At 42.1% G+C, this 19,278-nt stretch overlaps 1 protein-coding gene across 1 annotated transcript in view; it reads left to right on the plus strand.

Moving 5' to 3' along the window:
* The window catches only part of C19H16orf78 (chromosome 19 C16orf78 homolog), a 178,931-nt gene extending 160,022 nt beyond the window's left edge, over nucleotides 1-18,909 (plus strand). Inside the window, exons 2-6 of the mRNA XM_075577188.1 lie at nucleotides 9,746-9,851; nucleotides 14,540-14,680; nucleotides 15,743-15,899; nucleotides 17,183-17,582; nucleotides 18,517-18,909. Coding sequence (XP_075433303.1) covers nucleotides 9,747-9,851; nucleotides 14,540-14,680; nucleotides 15,743-15,899; nucleotides 17,183-17,582; nucleotides 18,517-18,670 — 957 coding nt within the window. The 5' untranslated portion in view covers nucleotide 9,746 and the 3' untranslated portion in view covers nucleotides 18,671-18,909. The remainder of the gene's footprint in view (nucleotides 1-9,745; nucleotides 9,852-14,539; nucleotides 14,681-15,742; nucleotides 15,900-17,182; nucleotides 17,583-18,516) is intronic.
* Nucleotides 18,910-19,278: the final 369 nt, after the last annotated feature.

Here is a 19,278-nt window from a genome sequence, read left to right on the forward strand (position 1 = left end):
AGAGAGAGGAACGGGAACATTACATCCCGGGCAACGCCGGGTCTCTCAGCTAGTGGTTACATATTAACAGGCTTTAGGCACCAAAGTGTAACACATGGAATGAAGAACTAGGAAGCAGTATACCAGAGCATCAACATATCAGATCTAAGGCTTGGGATATAGCAGGTTGAGCCGCGCTGAGCCGCGCTCCTGCTCTGCCTCGCCTGCTCAAAATGGAGCTTTTTCCTGTCCTGGCAGTTGAGGCAGTGAGCGCGCTATGGGGGCGGGGCGGAGCGGATGCGTGTCAGGAGGCGTTCAATCTTTTGGCCATGACATGTTAGGCCGCGCTTAGAGTTACCGCAACGGCGCGCGCCGCCAATACAAATACTTTAGATTGAAGATCGCATAGCGCTCTGCGACCGCGACGCGCGACCACACGACCTGGCGGCATAATCCAAGGGAGACAAATGAAATTGTCTCTCCACGCGATGGCCGCATCACGTGAAGCGGTCCAGCCAATGAGGCCGAACCGCTCGCGTGACATCACGTGCCACGCCTCCCTCTCCTGAAAATCGACTGCAGCAGAGAGAAGCAGTTCCCCTATCGTGCTGCGGCAGGCGTGCGCCACCTGCACGCGCTTCGTCGCGAGGTAACTATAAGCGCGGCCTTAAGCTGCAACCACGTCAAGACTGCTGACGAGGTTTACTTTGCCGTGGTTGCAGCTTAACGTGTCGCGGCCAAAATATGTCACTAAATGACCCATACTTAGTGAGAATACAATGTATAAGTGAACTAAAATACATCACATTAGATGTACATTGAGGCTTTTGTTTATGGCTGTATATTTAAGGGCACTTTCCCAGTACCACTATTAAGTGTATTAATACTGTGGGTTTGTACTGTGCTAAAATGCTGCATTTGTAATTGAGCAGAATATAAACCACGCTGTTTCAGTGTTAGATCTGATACGTTGTAGCTCTGGTATACTGCTTCCTAGTTCTTCATTCCATAGGGGCCTATGCTATAAGCGTCGATACGCCACTTATCGAGCACTTATCGGCCAAAATGCCTACTGCTATTCAGTAAGCCTCGATAAGTGGGTGATAAAGGCATGAATCGCCCCAAATTTCAGCCGTCATAAAAAAAAATCGCCGGGTGAGCGGCGATAAGCCACTTACCGGCAGGTTCTGAAACTCGTGAAAATTCTAGTAGCCGCGATTAGGTTATCGAGGCTAATCACAGCGAGTTTCTCCCGAAATCCTCATGCCAGGAAAAGTTAGCGTGAGGCTGGTGAGAAGCTGCAGAGAGGCGGTGAGGCTGGTGAGAAGCTGCAGAGAGGCGGTGAGATGGAACTAAGAAATAAAATGCTTTTATCTGCATCGGATTGACCGGAGGCCCCCGGCATGAATCCCATGCAATAAAAATGCATTTACAGGCCAACTTCATTACCTTAGCGGCTAACCGCTAAGGCAATGAAGGGGTTAACCCCTCCCACTACACACCAAGGGCCAAATACTCCCTTCACCCACTCGCGCTACCCACAATAAACACTAATACCCACCTCCTCTAACCCCACATGATTGATACCAGAGGCCGCGGGTGTCCTCAGGTGGTCCCTGCGGGTGTCTGGGGGCCCTCGGGTGCTCCCTGCAGGTGACAGGGGGCAATCTGGTGGTCCCAGCGGGTGCTTAGGGGCCCTCGGGTGTTCCCCGCTGGCCTGTGGTACCAATTCTGTGGCCAAATAAAAATGTGCAATACATTGAAATAAATACACCACCCACCCCCCCCCCCCCCCCAAACACATACAGTACAGTAATGCGCAAAATAACAATTAACCAGATATGGATAATAGATTATTTGCCCATTATAAAATAAAACATTAGCCAGCCAGCATAAATAAAGTAAATAAAATGTTCTACTTACCCCTGCCATCATGATGGGTGTCCTCATCAGCATACTCCAAGTTCATGTCCTCTGTTGCCAGAAAGAATACAAGAAAAAAATACAATCTAATGGGTCCTAACCCCTTAAGCACCTTAGCGGTTATTAACCGCTATAGTAATTAAGGGGTTAACCCACCCTCCCCTGCTACCCACCAGGGAGGCCTAACCACCCTCCCCAGGACCACTATACCCACCCTCTACCCATTGATTGGCATAGTGGTACATCATACCCATATAATATGGGCATGATAAGTCACTATAGCAGTCAATGGTCACCCTAATAAAAAAGCATGAAGGCCAAAAATACACAATAATAAAAGATATACACAAGCACCTAAACACCCCAATTAAATAAATAAAAGCACTAGCCAACAAATTAAATAAATAAAAGCACTAGCCAACCAATCAATTTATTAAATAAAAGCACTAGCCAACAAAACAATGAATTGAAACCAGTAGCCAACAAAACAAATAATTAATTTAAAACGCTAACCAATCCTAAAATGTACTAAAAAGAAGCCATCCAAATTACAAACAATTTAATCCAAACAATAAAAACAAATAAAAAAAATTACAATAAATTCAAAACAAGCGAAAAAACCTCTCTGCAGGGAAAGAGAATCAGTGGGCACTGCAAGCAAAAAAGTATAGAGGCTGGACTGTGCTAAACAAAAATGCCTTTATTAATCCATGAGCAAAAAATAGCATAAAAGAGGGGAATAAGTCCCCTGTGCGCTCTACGCGTTTCACCCCTCTTTGACAAAGCCCCATAGGGTTGAAACGCGTTGGAGCGCACAGGGGACTTATTCCCCTCTTTTATTCTATTTTTTGCTCATGGATTAATAAAGGCATTTTTGTTTAGCACAGTCCAGCCTCTATACTTTTTTGCTTGCAGTGCCCACTGATTTTCTTTCCCTGCGGAGAGGTTTTTTCGTTTGTCCACGTTCACAGCTTGGAGCACGCTCACCCGCACCAAGGAATACACGGAGTAAGTGATCTCTTTATTTTCTTCAAATCCCCGGGGGAAATAGCCATTTATGCGGGGTTTACAATTACAGGGGTCCGTTGTTGGTTGAGAGACCAGCTCCGGTCAACCCTTACCCAATCGCTAGGCTTATCCCTGCACTAGGGTTCAAGTCATGTTGACTTTATGTGATAAACACTTACTAACTTAACTCCCTGTTGTCCGGAGCTGCATGCAACGCTCAAAAAACTGGCGCATTAAATGGCCCGGCGATTTTTTTCTGACCGCTTATAGCATCGGCCCCGACGTGTTACATAGGATTTGGTGTCTAAAGCCTGTAAATGTATAAGTGAAACAAAATGTGTGTCACATTGGAAATGCATTCGGGGCTTCTTTTGTTTGCGGTTATATTAATTTCAGATACACTTATTGAAATATAAATAGAATATTAAAATAATTGTGGGGTGTTCTAAATCAGCAACCTGCTTCTGTACCAATCAACCTTAAATGTCCCAATAATGTCTCAACAATTATCCGTGGATATATAATCCAAGACGCTTGCATTTAATGTGTCATTACCAACGATCATATTAACATAATGCATTATGTATAACCTAGCAGTTTGTGAGAGATGCATTTTAGATCAGTTAACACACTTTAGATAAACTGAAATGAGCCGCTCGCTTCCAACTAAGGGTGTGAATTTAAATCACAGAGAATCTGGGTTTTATAAGACCTACAGTAAAAACTTCAAGCAGTCGTAATTATATGCAGACCGCGTGATGAATATAACAAACACATTAAAATGAGGAAAAATAGAAAATAACACCTATTTCTTCATACCAATTACAGACAGACATATTGCGCTAATTGTTCCAGCCCAGGAACTGGGACCGACATATGAAACTGGCAGCCGATCTCAATATTTGTGCTGGCTAATGAGTTCATCTACTTGTGAATTGCTGCTAAAGATGATCAAGTTCTAAGGAATATACGCCTTTTTATGTAGGGTGACCAGATTTGTCCCGGCAAAACCAGGACAAATCTCACGCATGCACAAGAGCAGCCGGCAAGAGGCGATCACGCATGCTCGGTCGGCGCTCGCCAGCGGCACAGAAAACCGGGTCAGAGCCCGAAGAACCGGGACGTCTGGTCACCCAACTTCAAGGTAGCGCCAGTATGTCCCCTCCAGGGGAAACAAAATGGAGATTTAAATCCCCCGCATCACGCGGGTTCATAATAAGCCTTGATGTCATCGGGTGCAGCTTCCTTTTGGCTCACGTGACAACGGGAATTTAAACACAAGCACTTTCCCCGGTCTGTATTTCGGGTTTCACGAGCTGAAATGAATGCTCAGCAGACCCCGTTTCCAATTCTTGTTTGTGTGTTTTTTTTATGGGGGGGCTGATCCTTTAATGACAGTGTATTAAAGTACTGTACCTTATGACTGTTGCTGCTTTATGTGAACAAACAATACTTAAATAAAATTTGAGCGAGGGAAGGAATTGTTGGACGTGCACGTAAAAATGTTGCATACCAACTGTTTCTTGCTGAAATTGTCCTGCCCCTTTGAAGGATTCATTAAATCACAAGACGTGACCGGCCTAAAATGCATAGATCAAGAAACCTGCATCAAAAAGATTTGTTGCAGACACTGGAAGAAATATTCAATAACAATTTGGCGACATGTCGTCCCAGCACTTTCATATTAAAATGTGCGTTACGTGGCACCTGTTGTATTCATGAAACCAATTCACCGTATGTAGCGTGTTCCCGCTTCGCGCTAGGAAAGAAAATACTGTTTAGATAATAAAACCAATGGGAAGTAATGTAGTATTTTCTTATGGAGGTTTACTTAAAGCTGCAGTTCAGTCTTTTTTTTTTTTTTTACATCAATAGTTTCATGTGTGCAATCTCTAATTACCTAAAGAACTGTATAGCTGCCGGTCAATTCGTTCTCCATGTATTGATAGGCGAAATTTGGTGACATAATTAGAGATGGCATATGGTTTTCTTCTGCTTGTGTCTCTCAGTGGAAGCTCATGAATATTCATGAGCACTCCTGCACTGACATGTGCTAGAGGGAGGGCAGGGCTGACAAAGGGGTGTGCCAGGGCTTGTGACAGGACATGAACGGGCAGTGCCTTAGCAAATATCTGTTAAAATAGAATACAAGAAAATTGGTCTTTCAAAGTTGTTGTTTTTTAAACTGAAAATGCTAAAAGTATTTTTTCTTACTACAGAACTGATTTATTAAAAAAGACACACATGCAGGATATTGCCTGAACTGCAGCTTTAAGTAATGTATGTATGAGAAAAAAAAGGTTGATAAATGACCTCACAAAACATCATAAAACGGCCAGTCAGGCCCCAGCAAATAAATATTTGTTGCAGCAGAACGATGAGAAACAAATGGTGGCATTAAACTGCCCGGAACAAATCCAGCAAACTGTTGACAAACACCTTCAAAACATATCCAAATAAATGAATGTGAGGGGGGTCTCTTTAGTGCGTAAGCCTCACCAAACACATCTTTAATGGCAATCAGAGGGACATCTGTACATATATTTTTATGGCACCAGTACAACATCGTCACACAATTTAATCATATCTTCAAAGCGACTGTCACTCTTATGAGCTTAATTGTATCCTACAGAGATGTTTCTGGGTATGATCTGGCATTTGGAATCAGGATGAGTACCCCCACGACACCTGAAATCAGCACTCTGTCTGCACATACTGTTTTTGCTTTCAGGAGTCAGGTATACGAGCACTGGCGCTTGGGTCAGCGTGTCCACTTCACGTCTGACAGTGCAGTAGCACCCGGATAATGACACATCTGGCCGGGGAGTGCGGAGGTTGGCCTAGTTTGCACAAGGTCAATTTGTCCTTAAAAGTTTCTTTATCATATTTACAAGGAAAGTAGCTCCGAGCGCTCACTGCCAGGGTAGCACAGACTGGGAAACTTATTTTGCTGCCAGAGAATGTGGTCAGTTTACCCGATTTCAAGGTGTTATGAGAATGATCAAAGGTTGAACTCGATGGACACACAGTACGTCTTTTTTCAACCTCATCTACTATGTAACAATCTAATATAAACGTCGTCAAATGCTTATACTGTAGTTGTCAGATTTTCTTCCAAGTATCATTCACCAATACTTAATCCTATTAACCCTTTGGATGCCCCAACATAGTCACTAGCCATGGGGTCTAGCACTCTAGGCGCCCCATAATGCACCAGGGAGGGGGTTTCAGCGTTCCCATGGACTGCAGGACGCGATCTGAAGGGGGATGAAAGAGGGCGACTTGTCTTGCGTTTCTGGGATAAGGGCCACTGCTGTGACCGAGGTGCGCTGAAGGGTTAACATACCATTGCCATCATTAAACATAAATGATCTTCTACAATGGGAAGACTTAATAACAAGCTCCGTCCAAACAATTAAACACTGAAATTGGACTGTCCCATAAGATCCATCCATAACGATCATGCCATTTTCTGCACACTGTAGCCCCTTTGCTAGGACCCACTGAAACGCTTTATTAAAAGAATACTCGGTCTGCCGTGTATCAACACCCCTGACTAAACATTATCGCGTCAAAACTATGTTACAGCGTGTTTACGTCGTAGGCTGCGCTTATAGCGACGGCGCGGAAAAACAAATGTATTGCCACCGTCGCGTGCGATTATAGTAGAAGCAGCGCGACGGAGCGACGGCTTGGTCGCAATCGCTGGAAGTCAAGTCAATTTGATTTTTCCAGCAACCGCAGCGGGACGTCACCGTCGCGTCGCTGGCACTATAAGCGCAGCCTTAAAGTGAATGTATTGCAATGCTCTTCAACTAGTTCTTCAAAGGGGCCAGATCAGCAAACATTTAGGAGTCCCAAGCTTATTGTAATGTGATTCTAGGATAATGTTTCCACATTCTACGTGCATGTATAACCATCTGTACCATTTATACTGTAAGTATATTACCGTAACTTACAAGGGAGTTTCAGTGTGAAAAACTGCACTTTGCTGCTGCTTATTTCCTACTTCTGCTGTTGCTTGGGCAGCTGAGATCTTGAAGGTCATATGAAAGTCCTCTGCGGGTCTCATTTGACCTGTCCGCCACCAGTGGAAGAGCCCTGATGAACCAGATCAAGCTAACTTGTTCTGATCTTTCGCCTCGTTTGTAAGCAAATTATACAGGAATTATAAAGCATCTGGAACAATACATTTCATGTATGTATTACAAATGAAAAGTAATCAATATTTTATTGCATCAATTCTACATTATGGTTTTCTCTGTTGTAAATGCAGATCCACCGTGGATGAAAACGTTGGTACTTTCTTTGTTAGATCCAAGAGAGCAGTGTCTTGCCCCACTGTGAAATTGAATCATGCTGTGTTTAGTTAATCATTGAGTACATGGTCTTTTTAATCAGCTGCCAGCTCTGCTGAAACATCTGTTTACTTTTGCAGAGTTCTAGTAACCCAAGTGGTGCATGCTACACAGGTTATCAACAAATTATGGGTCTCTTCAGATAAGAGGCATGGATGTGATCAATTCCAATACAAATGAATCCTCAACAAATTCTCAATCTGTCACAATTATCCCATGAAATTGCCAGTTTGTACAGTAATCCAGATCTCCAATATCCTAATCATTTGGCTTGAAGGCCCTTGGCCTCTACGCCTACATTGTAATGTGCATTTCATGCCAACTGTCTGATGACAGTATCTAAACCAGTTTTGCAACAATTTTTGGTTAAGGAACCCTATAATTATATTGTGAAATTCTGCAGAACCCCAACCCTCTCTAATAGCGCGTCTGAGATCAGATGCATTGTAAGAAACCCCAACCCTCTCTAATAGCGCGTCTGAGATCAGATGCATTGTAAGGAACCCCAACCCTCTCTAATAGCGCGTCTGAGATCAGATGCATTGTAAGGAAACCCAACCCTCTCTAATAGCGCGTCTGAGATCAGATGCATTGTAAGGAACCCCAACCCTCTCTAATAGCGTGTCTGAGATCAGATGCATTGTAAGGAGCCCCAACCATCTCTAATAGCGCGTCTGAGATCAGGTGCATTGTAAGGAACCCCAACCCTCTCTAATAGAGCGTCTGAGATCAGGTGCATTGTAAGGAACCCCAACCCTCTCTAATAGCGCGTCTGAGATCAGGTGCATTGTAAGGAACCCCAACCCTCTCTAATAGCGTGTCTGAGATCAGATGCATTGTAAGGAACCCCAACCCTCTCTAACAGCGCGTCTGAGATCAGATGCATTGTAAATTTTTCTGTATTTGGTACAAGTTTCAAATGACCTGAAAATTGCAGGGAACATTTAAGCACGCCTGGAGAACCCTAGGGTTTTTAGAAAACATTGTGGAAAAACACTAATCTAAGGATTCATGACTTATATCTTTGAAAACAGTGACTTTGGACTTAGTCCTAACAGCCTGCTTGACAGTGCCATCCCCTGCCAGGACACCAAAAGCACAAATACAGGGCACAGCTCCCACAAACGTATATATCCTATGGGATATCAACACAGAGAAAAGTGTGCACTGCTCCAGTTTTTGGCGCAGAGCTGCGGCGTATGTAGGAACAGTTGCTCACATCTGATGCAAAATGTTAGATTTACGCCACTTCAGATGTGGAGGATTTGGGGGGGCAAAAGAGTGGAGGAGTGAGGCGCAGAATGAGATACATCTCATTATAATCTGTCCACCATGTACCTCCTCAACACCTCCTCCTAGTAACTCACACTATGGTGCAAACTGGGGCAGACACGGACAATTGAAGCAAAATGCTTTGATATATAGGTGCAGGGTAAAAATGCACAGGTTTCTCTCCCAAATTGCCTTGATACACAAGACCCCCATACTGTCACTCAAAGGTGGCTGTGGAACAGCATTACCCCTTCCTCTCCTGAAGGGGGCAGCACCGCATTGCACAGAATGGGGCAGTCAAGGTTGTAGCTAAAAGACTTGGACACACGCAAGTTCAGCTGATGATCGAAAGCTGCCAGAATATTCCTTTTTAGTGTTAACATTTTGAGAATAGTATGATGAGGGATGTCATTGGGAACTGTTCGATGTTTGGAGCACATATTTTAATCGGAAAAAATGTCTATGGTCTTTGACAGGATATATAAAAAATATATATATAACCAGTCATTTTAGGACGCGTATCTTGAAACCCTACGTATGTTGCAGCACTTTGATCTCACGGAAACCAACTACAATTATTCTCACGCTAATATTTCTTGTATTGCTATTCTGCTCTAAGAAAAATGGGGAAATGACACCTTGTACGTGTTGAATATTACACTCAAATCCCCCATATGCATAAAGTATATTTATTAACAATTACTCATGCTGTGGTACTGTGTTACTGTTTAGAAGAAAAAAAAACAGGGCTTCAAGTTATAAAGTTACGTTTCGGTGTAATGCTATTTGGAAACAGTTTTATGTACATGTAAAGATTTTGAAAGAACTTCTGTATATTTACAAGGGAATCTTATGGTAAAAAAAAATAAGTGTGTCTTGCAGAAACTGGTTAAGTGAAATCCTACTGGTTTTCCAAAACATTAAAAAAAAAAATCTGATTAAAAACCTTACAGTACTTTATATATAAAAATATACTTCTCAGTCCCGGTGATGTCACAATCCACTTCTCAGTCCCGGTGATGTCACAATCCACTTCACAGTCGCCATGTTTACATCTTGGTTGTCAGTTGCCCAGGACACAACGTGCAAGCTTCAGTTGAGTTACATCACAATGATGAGATCACAGGCAGCCTGTGACCAGAGTGGGATTGTAATGTTACCTATAGTAGAATGTGATCTTCTCCGGCTTATCCCTCCACTGGAAGGATGTCGAGCGGCAGCTGGAAAAAGATGGGCAGTGCGGTTATAGACTGGATAGACAGCAAGACTGCTAAAACCCTGCGGGTCTCCAATGACAGGGAGTCATTTCAAGTAGGTAATAGGTAGAAACCACAAACATCCTTAGTTATGTCTTAAATCCAGTAACCTAACACTAAGTCCCACTTTACCATCGTTCTTCGTCTAGTATAGCTAAGGCTATGCTCTTTTTAACGATTCCACTTTAATATAACTCAAGTTTGTGTTGGTTTAATAAATGTGTCCCATTTTAGGCACCTATCATTGAATTAAACATTTTAACGTAAATAAGGTGGCCTCGAACAGATGAAACACACCACTAGACTTATAGGTTCAAAGAAAGAAAAGGCAGAACAAATGGTCTTTATTTAAAGCTACCCCAAATGCAGAGGTTACACACATAAACACATTGGGGCCGATTCACTAAGCTCCGTTAAGTGGCTTTAAGAGCGCAAAGTACCCTTTAAGCCCGATAAAGCTGCATTGCGATTCACTAAGCAGTGATAACGGCGCTTTATCGGTCTTAAAAAGTATTTTTTTTGCCCTCGGCGCAAAATGCGCACGATCAGCCTATTGCGCTGATTTTTGCCAGTACTACCGATTCACTAAGCAGCGCTAAGTGAATCGGCCTTAAAAAACGCGCCAAACAAACACGCCAGCAAAAGGCAGACGCAAAAGAAGCTGGACTTAGAAAAAAATTAATTGTTTACCTTTTTGCTGGCACACCATCCATACAACAGGCCCGCGGGGGTGTCCGGGGGTGTCCGCGGCCGTTCGGAGGCGTCCGGGGGTCCACGCGGCCGTCCGGGGGTCCCCGCGGGCCTGCGGTACCAATGGTGTGCCCCCAAAAATTAAACAAGACTGTAAAAAAATACCCCGTCCCCTAACACATACAGTACATTAATGTGCAAAATTACTATTATCCAAATATGGATAATAATGCTTTTGCCCATTAAATATACATTAATACAATAAATACATTAAATACATGTTGTACTCACCCTTGTCCGGCACCCACGATGAAGGCCAGCCGCATCTTCCTCCTCATCCATACACTGGGGTGCTGAAAAATATACAAAATAAGAACAAGTGCCAAACTAATGTCCCCTAACCCCTTAATGACCTTAGCGGTTATTAACCGCTACAGTCATTAAGGGGTTAAGCCACCCTGACCCGATACCCACCCTTAACCCATTTATTTTACAGTGGCTTCATCATGTGTATATATATATATATATATATATATTAGAATAATATATATATATATTAGAATATATATATATATACTGTATATGCATGATTAACCAATATACAAATAAATACAGTACATGGCCAAATACAAATCTCTCCCAATATCAATCTAAATACAAACACTCAATTTGACAATGTGTACATTATACAAATAATCTTTGCATCATATATACTATGTCAAACAATGCTCCAAATCAAAGACCCTAATCCAAACAAGATACAAATACAATCATTAAAGAAAAACAAAGCATCAACACAATTAATTTACCATCAATAAATCCAATCGCCAATCAATTACAATCCAATTCAATTACACACTTCAAATCCTACAATCAAACCATTGTGTAAATTAATCTATGACAAAGTAACCATCAAACAACATCTATATGCCAAAAATAAGCCAATAAAATAATCTATAGAAACCAGCCTTTAAGTAAACATTTGCAAACATTAAATGTACATTAGCAACACATTTTTACACAAAGCAGCAAATTACCATTCAAAAAAACATCCAAACAAGGCAAGCCAACACGTTTTTATTATACCTGCATGTATGTCCATCTATAGTTTACAGACATAAATACAGGTGCAATAAAAGAGCATTAAAAACAATTTATTCACATTAAAAATGAACATACAGTACAACCACTGATTTGTCCTGTACGTATGTATACCCATAGTGACATACATTCAGGACAAATAAATGGACATTAAAAAAAATGGACGCCAGGGAAAAAAGTCCAAAAAACCTGTAAAATAAAATTAAAATACATTTTCTTTTTTTACTTACCATTAGATGAACCAGTCACAGCAATCAAGGGGAACCGGAAGCACTGGAGCAGCTAATCCAACAACAGGAACCAGGTAACCATAAAATAAAAAATCCATTACAATCCATAAGTGTCTTTATCTTCTTTTTTCTATTTGTAATCCATCGTGGGGTCTTCTCCGTCTTCTTCTGGGGTCTTCTGTCTTCTTCTGGGGTCTTCTTTCTTCTTCCGGGGTCTTCTTATCTTCATCCGCCACGCCCTGGTCTTCTTTCTTCATAGAAGGTCCTTCCTCCTCGGCGTCAAGCCTGAAAATGAGACGACATAGGCTTTTAAAGGCCTATGACGTCACATTTTCGTCATATGGTTCTCACGGCCCTGATGACGTCATTTAAAGGCAATGAAAGCACAGCCAATCAGATTTGGCTGTGCTTCAATTGCCTTTAAGATGACGTCATGAACTGAAAGATGGCCGGCCTCACATGGTACGGTAGCCAATCAGAGCGTGGGAAATACATCCCAACTCTGATTGGCTCAAGTACCATGTGACAGGCTTTCAAGAACGTCACATCCGTTCTCCCCAAAGCCTCTGTCACATGGTCTACTTGAGCCAATCAGAGTTGGCTCTGATTTGCTACCGTACCATGTGAGGCCGGCCATCTTTCAGTTCATGACGTCATCTTAAAGGCAATTGAAGCACAGCCAATTCTGATTGGCTGTGCTTTCATTGCCTTTAAATGACGTCATCATTTTTTTTTTGTCGGCCAAAACACATGGATTGGGCCGTGAGAACCATATGACGAAAATGTGACGTCATAGGCCTTTAAAAGCCTATGTCAGCTCATTTTCAGGCTTGACGCCGAGGAGGAAAGACCTCCTATGAAGAAAGAAGACCAGGGCGTGGCGGATGAAGATAAGAACACCCCGGAAGAAGAAAGAAGACGGAGAAGACCCCACGATGGATTACAAATAGAAAAAAGAATATAAAGACACTTATGGATTGTAATGGATTTTTTATTTTATGGTTACCTGGTTCCTGTTGTTGGATTAGCTGCTCCAGTGGTTCCGGTTCCCCTTGATTGCTGTGACTGGTTCATCTAATGGTAAGTAAAAAAAGAAAATGTATTTTAATTTTATTTTACAGGTTTTTTTGGACTTTTTTGCCTGACGTCCATTTTTTTTTTATGTCCATTTATTTGTCCTGAATGTATGTCACTATGGGTATACATACGTACAGGACAAATCAGTGGTTGTATTGTATGTTCATTTTTAATGTGATTAAATTGTTTTTAATGCTCTTTTATTGCACCTGTATTTATGTCTGTAAACTATAGATGACATACATACAGGTATGATAAAAACGTGTTGGCTTGCCTTGTTTGGATGTTTTTTTGAATGGTAATTTGCTGCTTTGTGTAAAAATGTGTTGCTAATGTACATTTAATGTTTGCAAATGTTTACTTAAAGGCTGGTTTCTATAGATTATTTTATTGGCTTATTTTTGGCATATAGATGTTGTTTGATGGTTACTTTGTCATAGATTAATTTACACAATGGTTTGATTGTAGGATTTGAAGTGTGTAATTGAATTGGATTGTAATTGATTGGTGATTGGATTAATTGATGGTAAATTAATTGTGTTGATGCTTTGTTTTTCTTTAATGATTGTATCTGTATCTTGTTTGGATTAGTGTCTTTGATTTGGAGCATTGATTAACATAGTATATATGATGCAAAGATTATTTGTATCGTGTACACATTGTCAAATTGAGTGTTTGTATTTTGATTTATTAGATATTGATTGAGCCTGGTGATGTTAGATATTGGGAGAGATTTGTATTTGGCCATGTACTGTATTTATTTGTATATTGGTTAATCATGCATATACAGTATATATATATATATATTCTAATATATATATATATTAGAATATATATATATACACGTGATGAAGCCACTGTACAAATAAATGGTTGAAGGGTGGGTATCGGGTCAGGGTGGCTTAACCCCTTAATGACTGTAGCGGTTAATAACCGCTACGGTCATTAAGGGGTTAGGGGACATTAGTTTGGCACTTGTTCTTATTTTGTATATTTTTCAGCACCCCACTGTATGGACGGGGTGGAAGATGCAGCTGGCCTTCATCGTGGGTGCAGGACAAGGGTGAGTACTATATCTCCTGAAGTAGGGGGTCCTCGGACCTGAAACCAATGCGGTTAAGCTCAGAAGACCCCCTGCTCATGTATACTACTATTAAAAATCATATTTGGCCAGCACGATCGCCTGTAAGAGCCGTGCATTGAGACGCAGCGTCTCCATGCAGTTCTTACTGGCTGCTTTGTTTATAATAGTTATCGTGCTAAATAACTTTAAGCGCGATAACAGGGGGGGAAAGGCGATCGTGCGCTATGGCTCTTTTGGCCAAGGCCGGCCGTAAACGCGCCGAGCAGCCTTAGTGAATAGCGCTTATGGCTTCAGCCTTTTGCGGCCGGGCGATATAACCCATTTTAGCGCTAGTTAACGTAGCTTAGTGAATCGGCCCCATAATGTGAAACATATAGGACACAACTTAAAATGTCCAAGGGACACAGAACTCAGGTGCTATTAACAAACAAATATGACAATAAATTAAAAGTTTAACTTACAATTGCCCAAAAATGGAAAACAGAACTTATAGGCTCATTTAAAGCCACGCCTGCGGCGGTGATGTTTAAGTGTGACTTACACAACACGTTTTCTTACCAGTTGAAGAAACTCCGGCGCTCTTTAGAAACCATGAAGACGCTGAACGACAATCTTCTAAAGCAAGAAGAGAGGAAGATTAAAAAAAAACTCGCAAAGCTCACAGACATTTCACTTCCAGGGACATATCAAAGTCTTTACAAGGTAGAAATTGATCGCGGGTCTTTATCGTGTCAGCATGTTACATGCACAGCGCAAGATTAGACACAGCGCCCCCTGTTTGGAGTTTTGTGTAGGTGCAATCTCAGTGGTGGCAGTTACAGTACTTTCTACAAGAAGAAATAGTAGAGCTTTTATTTTAAAAAATCACGAGTTAAAGCCGCAGTTCCAGCAATATCCGACATGTGAGGTTTTTTTTTTAATAAATCAGTTCTGTACTATGAGAAAATACGTGTAGCATTTATTTAAAAAAAAATGTTTTAAAAACATTTTTAATGTTTTTAATGTAGGAAGCATTCCCAAAGTGACAGCCCCTTCCCCTTCTGATAGGCTCTGGCTCTTGAGCCACGCCCCCTCTCTAGCTGTGCACCAATTGTATCTAGTAACTGCCCAGTCAATCATATTCCAGGAACTACATTGCCCAGAATACTGTGCAAGAACTGAATTAAATAACCCAGAGCAAGCGATCGATTACAGGAGAACAGATCGATCTGCAGCCTAGCTAATCACTTGCCAGTGTGCAGATTGTATTGATGCACATATTGAATGGGAAATATATATATTTATTTATTTTTTAAACGGCAGCTTGAACTGCAGCTATAAAGCGGTCGCCACACAGCTAACGTAAATCCACGTGTACCATTGTACATCTTTCTATAGGAACCAGAAAAGGCGGGATACGGTTTAACGGACCAGATCTTTACAGAAGTAATAATGTGTACAGAGATTTCCTAACCTCACAGATGTTCACAGTAACATATCTAGGGTTTTAGACCACAAATGGATAATCTATCCTTAGCATTCTGGCCTGAATTTAGTAAGCACTGTTATCCCATACCACACCTTCCAGCCGGTTCAAGTGACTGTTATGGACCAGCCCTGCTTGGTAACTTGGTATACTGTATGTTGTGCCAGGCAACAGACAAGGGCAAAAAAGTACATTAAAAAAGCAACCCACAGTATGTGTATTATCTCATATCAAAAGATATAGGAGAAATCTTTAAAGTATAGGCGTCTGGTGTGAAAGTGCCATTTTTACCGTTTAAGAAGCCAAGCAGTGCGACTTCGCTACAAAGGCAGCACGAGGAAACGCGCCCAAGTTCGGCGAAACATTCCACAGAAACCTCGGGCACGCAGTACCTGGACCATCTGCCCAAACTCGTTAACTTCCTGCAACAACCTTCAAGGAGACTGAGCAGCACAGGTAAAACACTGAGTAAGGGGACCAGTTACTGCACCGTCTTCAGTAATGCAAGCTCCGTTTATTATTCTGCTTATTCTGGATAAGACTTTTCTACAGGTCTTGATAATATTGTATTGTGGGTAACATGGAGGCCTATGTTTACTCAGCCGTGCGGTGTTATTGGGCACCTACTGGTCCCAGAAGCTTATTCACTTCAATGGGCCATAAATGGCCTTTTGGCGAAGGGCCATATGGAATAGCCGTGTTAATTAAACCTGGGCTTGAACCTGTCTTACTTTGGTGATGTTGCAGTTGCTCAAACTGTTAAATAACAAATGTCACACTCGTATGGGTAAAGAAAAAAGTCGTTCATGAAAAATTGTAAAAATATAGGTAGTAAGATATTTTAGATGACAATTTATCAAACAGAATAAGACACATCGCCGCGGCCATTTGGCCGCGACAAAAACAAACGCCGGGCGGAATGCCGCTGGGACACTTAGCCGCGATGTCCGGTCCGCCGTGCACCCGACCCAAGCCAGGTCTGCCGCTCAGACAACTGCATGTTTAAATGTCCCGCGTGGGAACTCTACACTGCCTATACAGGTCACTCTGACATGCCATCTTTAAGTGTCCCGCGGGACATTTAAAGATGGCGCGTCAGAGCGGCCTGTCTAGGCAGTGTAGCGGTCCCACACGGGAAAGGTAAACATGCACTTGTCAGTGCGGGCAGTCGGGCGCAACAAACCTAGCTTGTCGGATTGGGGCAGACAGGCGCAGGAGTAGACATTGCGGCGAAGTGTCCCTGCGGCGAAATGTCCGCGGCATAAATCAAGTTATCAGCTGTCCCCAATAAGGAATAATTTACATGTGAACACATGCTTCTGCGCCACTGGGAAAGATTGTTTGGCAATGCGCACATTTTTATTCCATTGCATTATATGGTACTGTACATTGCAAGATACCCAACCCAATAGGGTACTCCTGTAAGGCTGAGTCCCCGCTGGCGCTGAGCGTGCTCATGCTTGGAGAGCGCTCCAAGCATGAGCGCCGGGTGTCCTGTCGTTTCTGCGCGCGGGAGGGGGGGCATTGAGCGCGCTGGAAAGTTAGATTTTTTTGTTTACATAATTGCCGAGCGCCTGTGAGCGTGTGTGCCTGCGCACGAGTGCGCGCGCACTGCGTGAGTGGGGACTTACATATATCTATATATGGGGACGCAGCCTAAGTTAGACCTAGCTATAAATGCATTGTTTTAAATTAAGTCAAATACATCAAATAAGATTTTTCTAAATATTTTATTTCAGAGGAAAAGAAATCTAAAGGCTATGTACCTTTTAGTAGCATAGATTTAACTATGAGTACCACCGCCCCAAGACCTCCTGATGGATCAAGAGCTATGAGTTACAGCGTGCAAGGAAGCTCAAACGTTGCCAGGAAAGGTACTAATGCAAGAACGCTAAATCAGGAATTAAGTAATATTTCCATCCAAGAAGCTATGACAATATTCCCCCCGCTGCAGAAGTTATCCTCTCTCTCTGGGAAAAAGTGGACGCGGGATAAAATTCATCTGCACGAAGCTGTATCTGGAATTCCAACCTTCGAGAGGAGGCTGAAGAAGTTGTTGGTTAAAGCTTGGGAAGAAGAAAGCTCAAAGAGAGTCACCTGTCTGCCATACATCAGGCCTGACGAGGTTCTGAGATGCAGGTAAATCAGTCTTAAAGTGACAGTACGGTTTGCATTTTATTATTGCTGTTAATAGACACAGCAGTTGCTCAGCTTTAAGGAAATGTAATTATCTACGCTGCTGGTCGAGCCGTTCTCCCGTGATCGATCGGTAAAGATCCTGCTTCTCTGGGTTCACAATATGGCCGCCTATTGCAAAAGAGGGAGTGCTGTGCCTTTGTAAATGGTTGCTATAGCAACTCGAGGAAGCTTGCTACATTAAAAACACATTACAAAAGGACATAAAGAGAGGGTGTAAATAAAATGCAGCATTATCTAATACTAATATATATATATATATATATATATATATATATATATATATATATATATATACAGTGTTCGACAAACCTATACATTTGCACGCCCCGGGCGAGTGGATTTAACATCGTGGCGAGCTCCTATTGGCCCAAGCAGCACACGTGTTGTACTGGGTTGCGAGTAGATTTTTTTTGTTCGGCGAGTAGATTTTTTGGGGATTTGTCGACCACTGTATATATACACACACACACACACACACACACACAATTTTGAATGTACACTTAATGCAATAAAACCTATAAAAGAGTGGGGGGTAAAAAAAATACAGTAACTAATACTACAGAACAGATTTTTTTTTTTTTTTTAAACATAGGATTTTTATTTTATTGCTGCTTTAATACCCATTGGACACATGACAAAAGAAACAAAGACACACATTAACTGGTTGCATAGGGTCAAGTGCTGCTTAACAACATGCAAAAGTATTTGTAAACATCTTGCATATTTGTCGTCCATTCACTTGGATGGGGCCGTAAAGTGTCAAGCAGGAAAGGCGTCTAATAGTGTAGCACCCCTTAGTCAATATGGCCCTGGATTTGAAAACATTGTGATAATATAATGTCTGGAGAAATGACTCGTTGTTTTTCGTTGGCAGATACCTACGCTTGTCAGACAATAACATAAGCACTCTGCTACAGTTGTGCAAGGAAATGGGACTCCATGTCGATCTCCACCCGCATATGAAAGAGTCCGACATCGACATCAGCACAATTATGTCTTCTGCAAAACTGAACACGGTTTCCCTTTAGCCGCTGCCCGCTCACCCCGACTTGTATTCAATAGTTGATACGTTTGAAAGTGAGCACACTGGACATAACCCGCCATACACGCCATACACACCATACACACCATACACGCCATGCCTTCCTGCTTCCCAGATGCAATTTACAGGCAAGATCACGAAAAACGTGCCGTTCATTGATATAATGCAATGTTTGCTATTATTCAATTATAGGGTGATGAGTGAATAATTAAAAATAAATAATTTAAAAAAGCTTGCAAAGTCATCGTTTCAACTTTGATAGGAAAATAAAACCAATGTAATAATAATAACAACATGTTCTTGTATAGCGCTGTTAGTTACACGTAGCGCTTTACAGAAACATTTTGCAGGCACAGGTCCCTGCCCCGTGGAGCTTACAATCTATGTTTTTGGTGCCGGAGGCACAGGGAGATAAAGTGACTGAGCCCAAGGTCACAAGGAGCCGACACCGGGAATTGAACCAGGTTCCCCTGCTTCAAACTCTCAGTGCCAGTCAGCGTCGTTACTCACTGAGCCGCTCCTTCTCCCAAGTATGGTGAATACTTTGCTGCTGGTAAATCCCGATGGGATAAAATGGAGTGGAAAACTTTTGTT

This window comes from Ascaphus truei, chromosome 19 (genome assembly GCF_040206685.1).
Source record: "Ascaphus truei isolate aAscTru1 chromosome 19, aAscTru1.hap1, whole genome shotgun sequence".
In the NCBI taxonomy this organism is placed as follows: domain Eukaryota; kingdom Metazoa; phylum Chordata; class Amphibia; order Anura; family Ascaphidae; genus Ascaphus; species Ascaphus truei.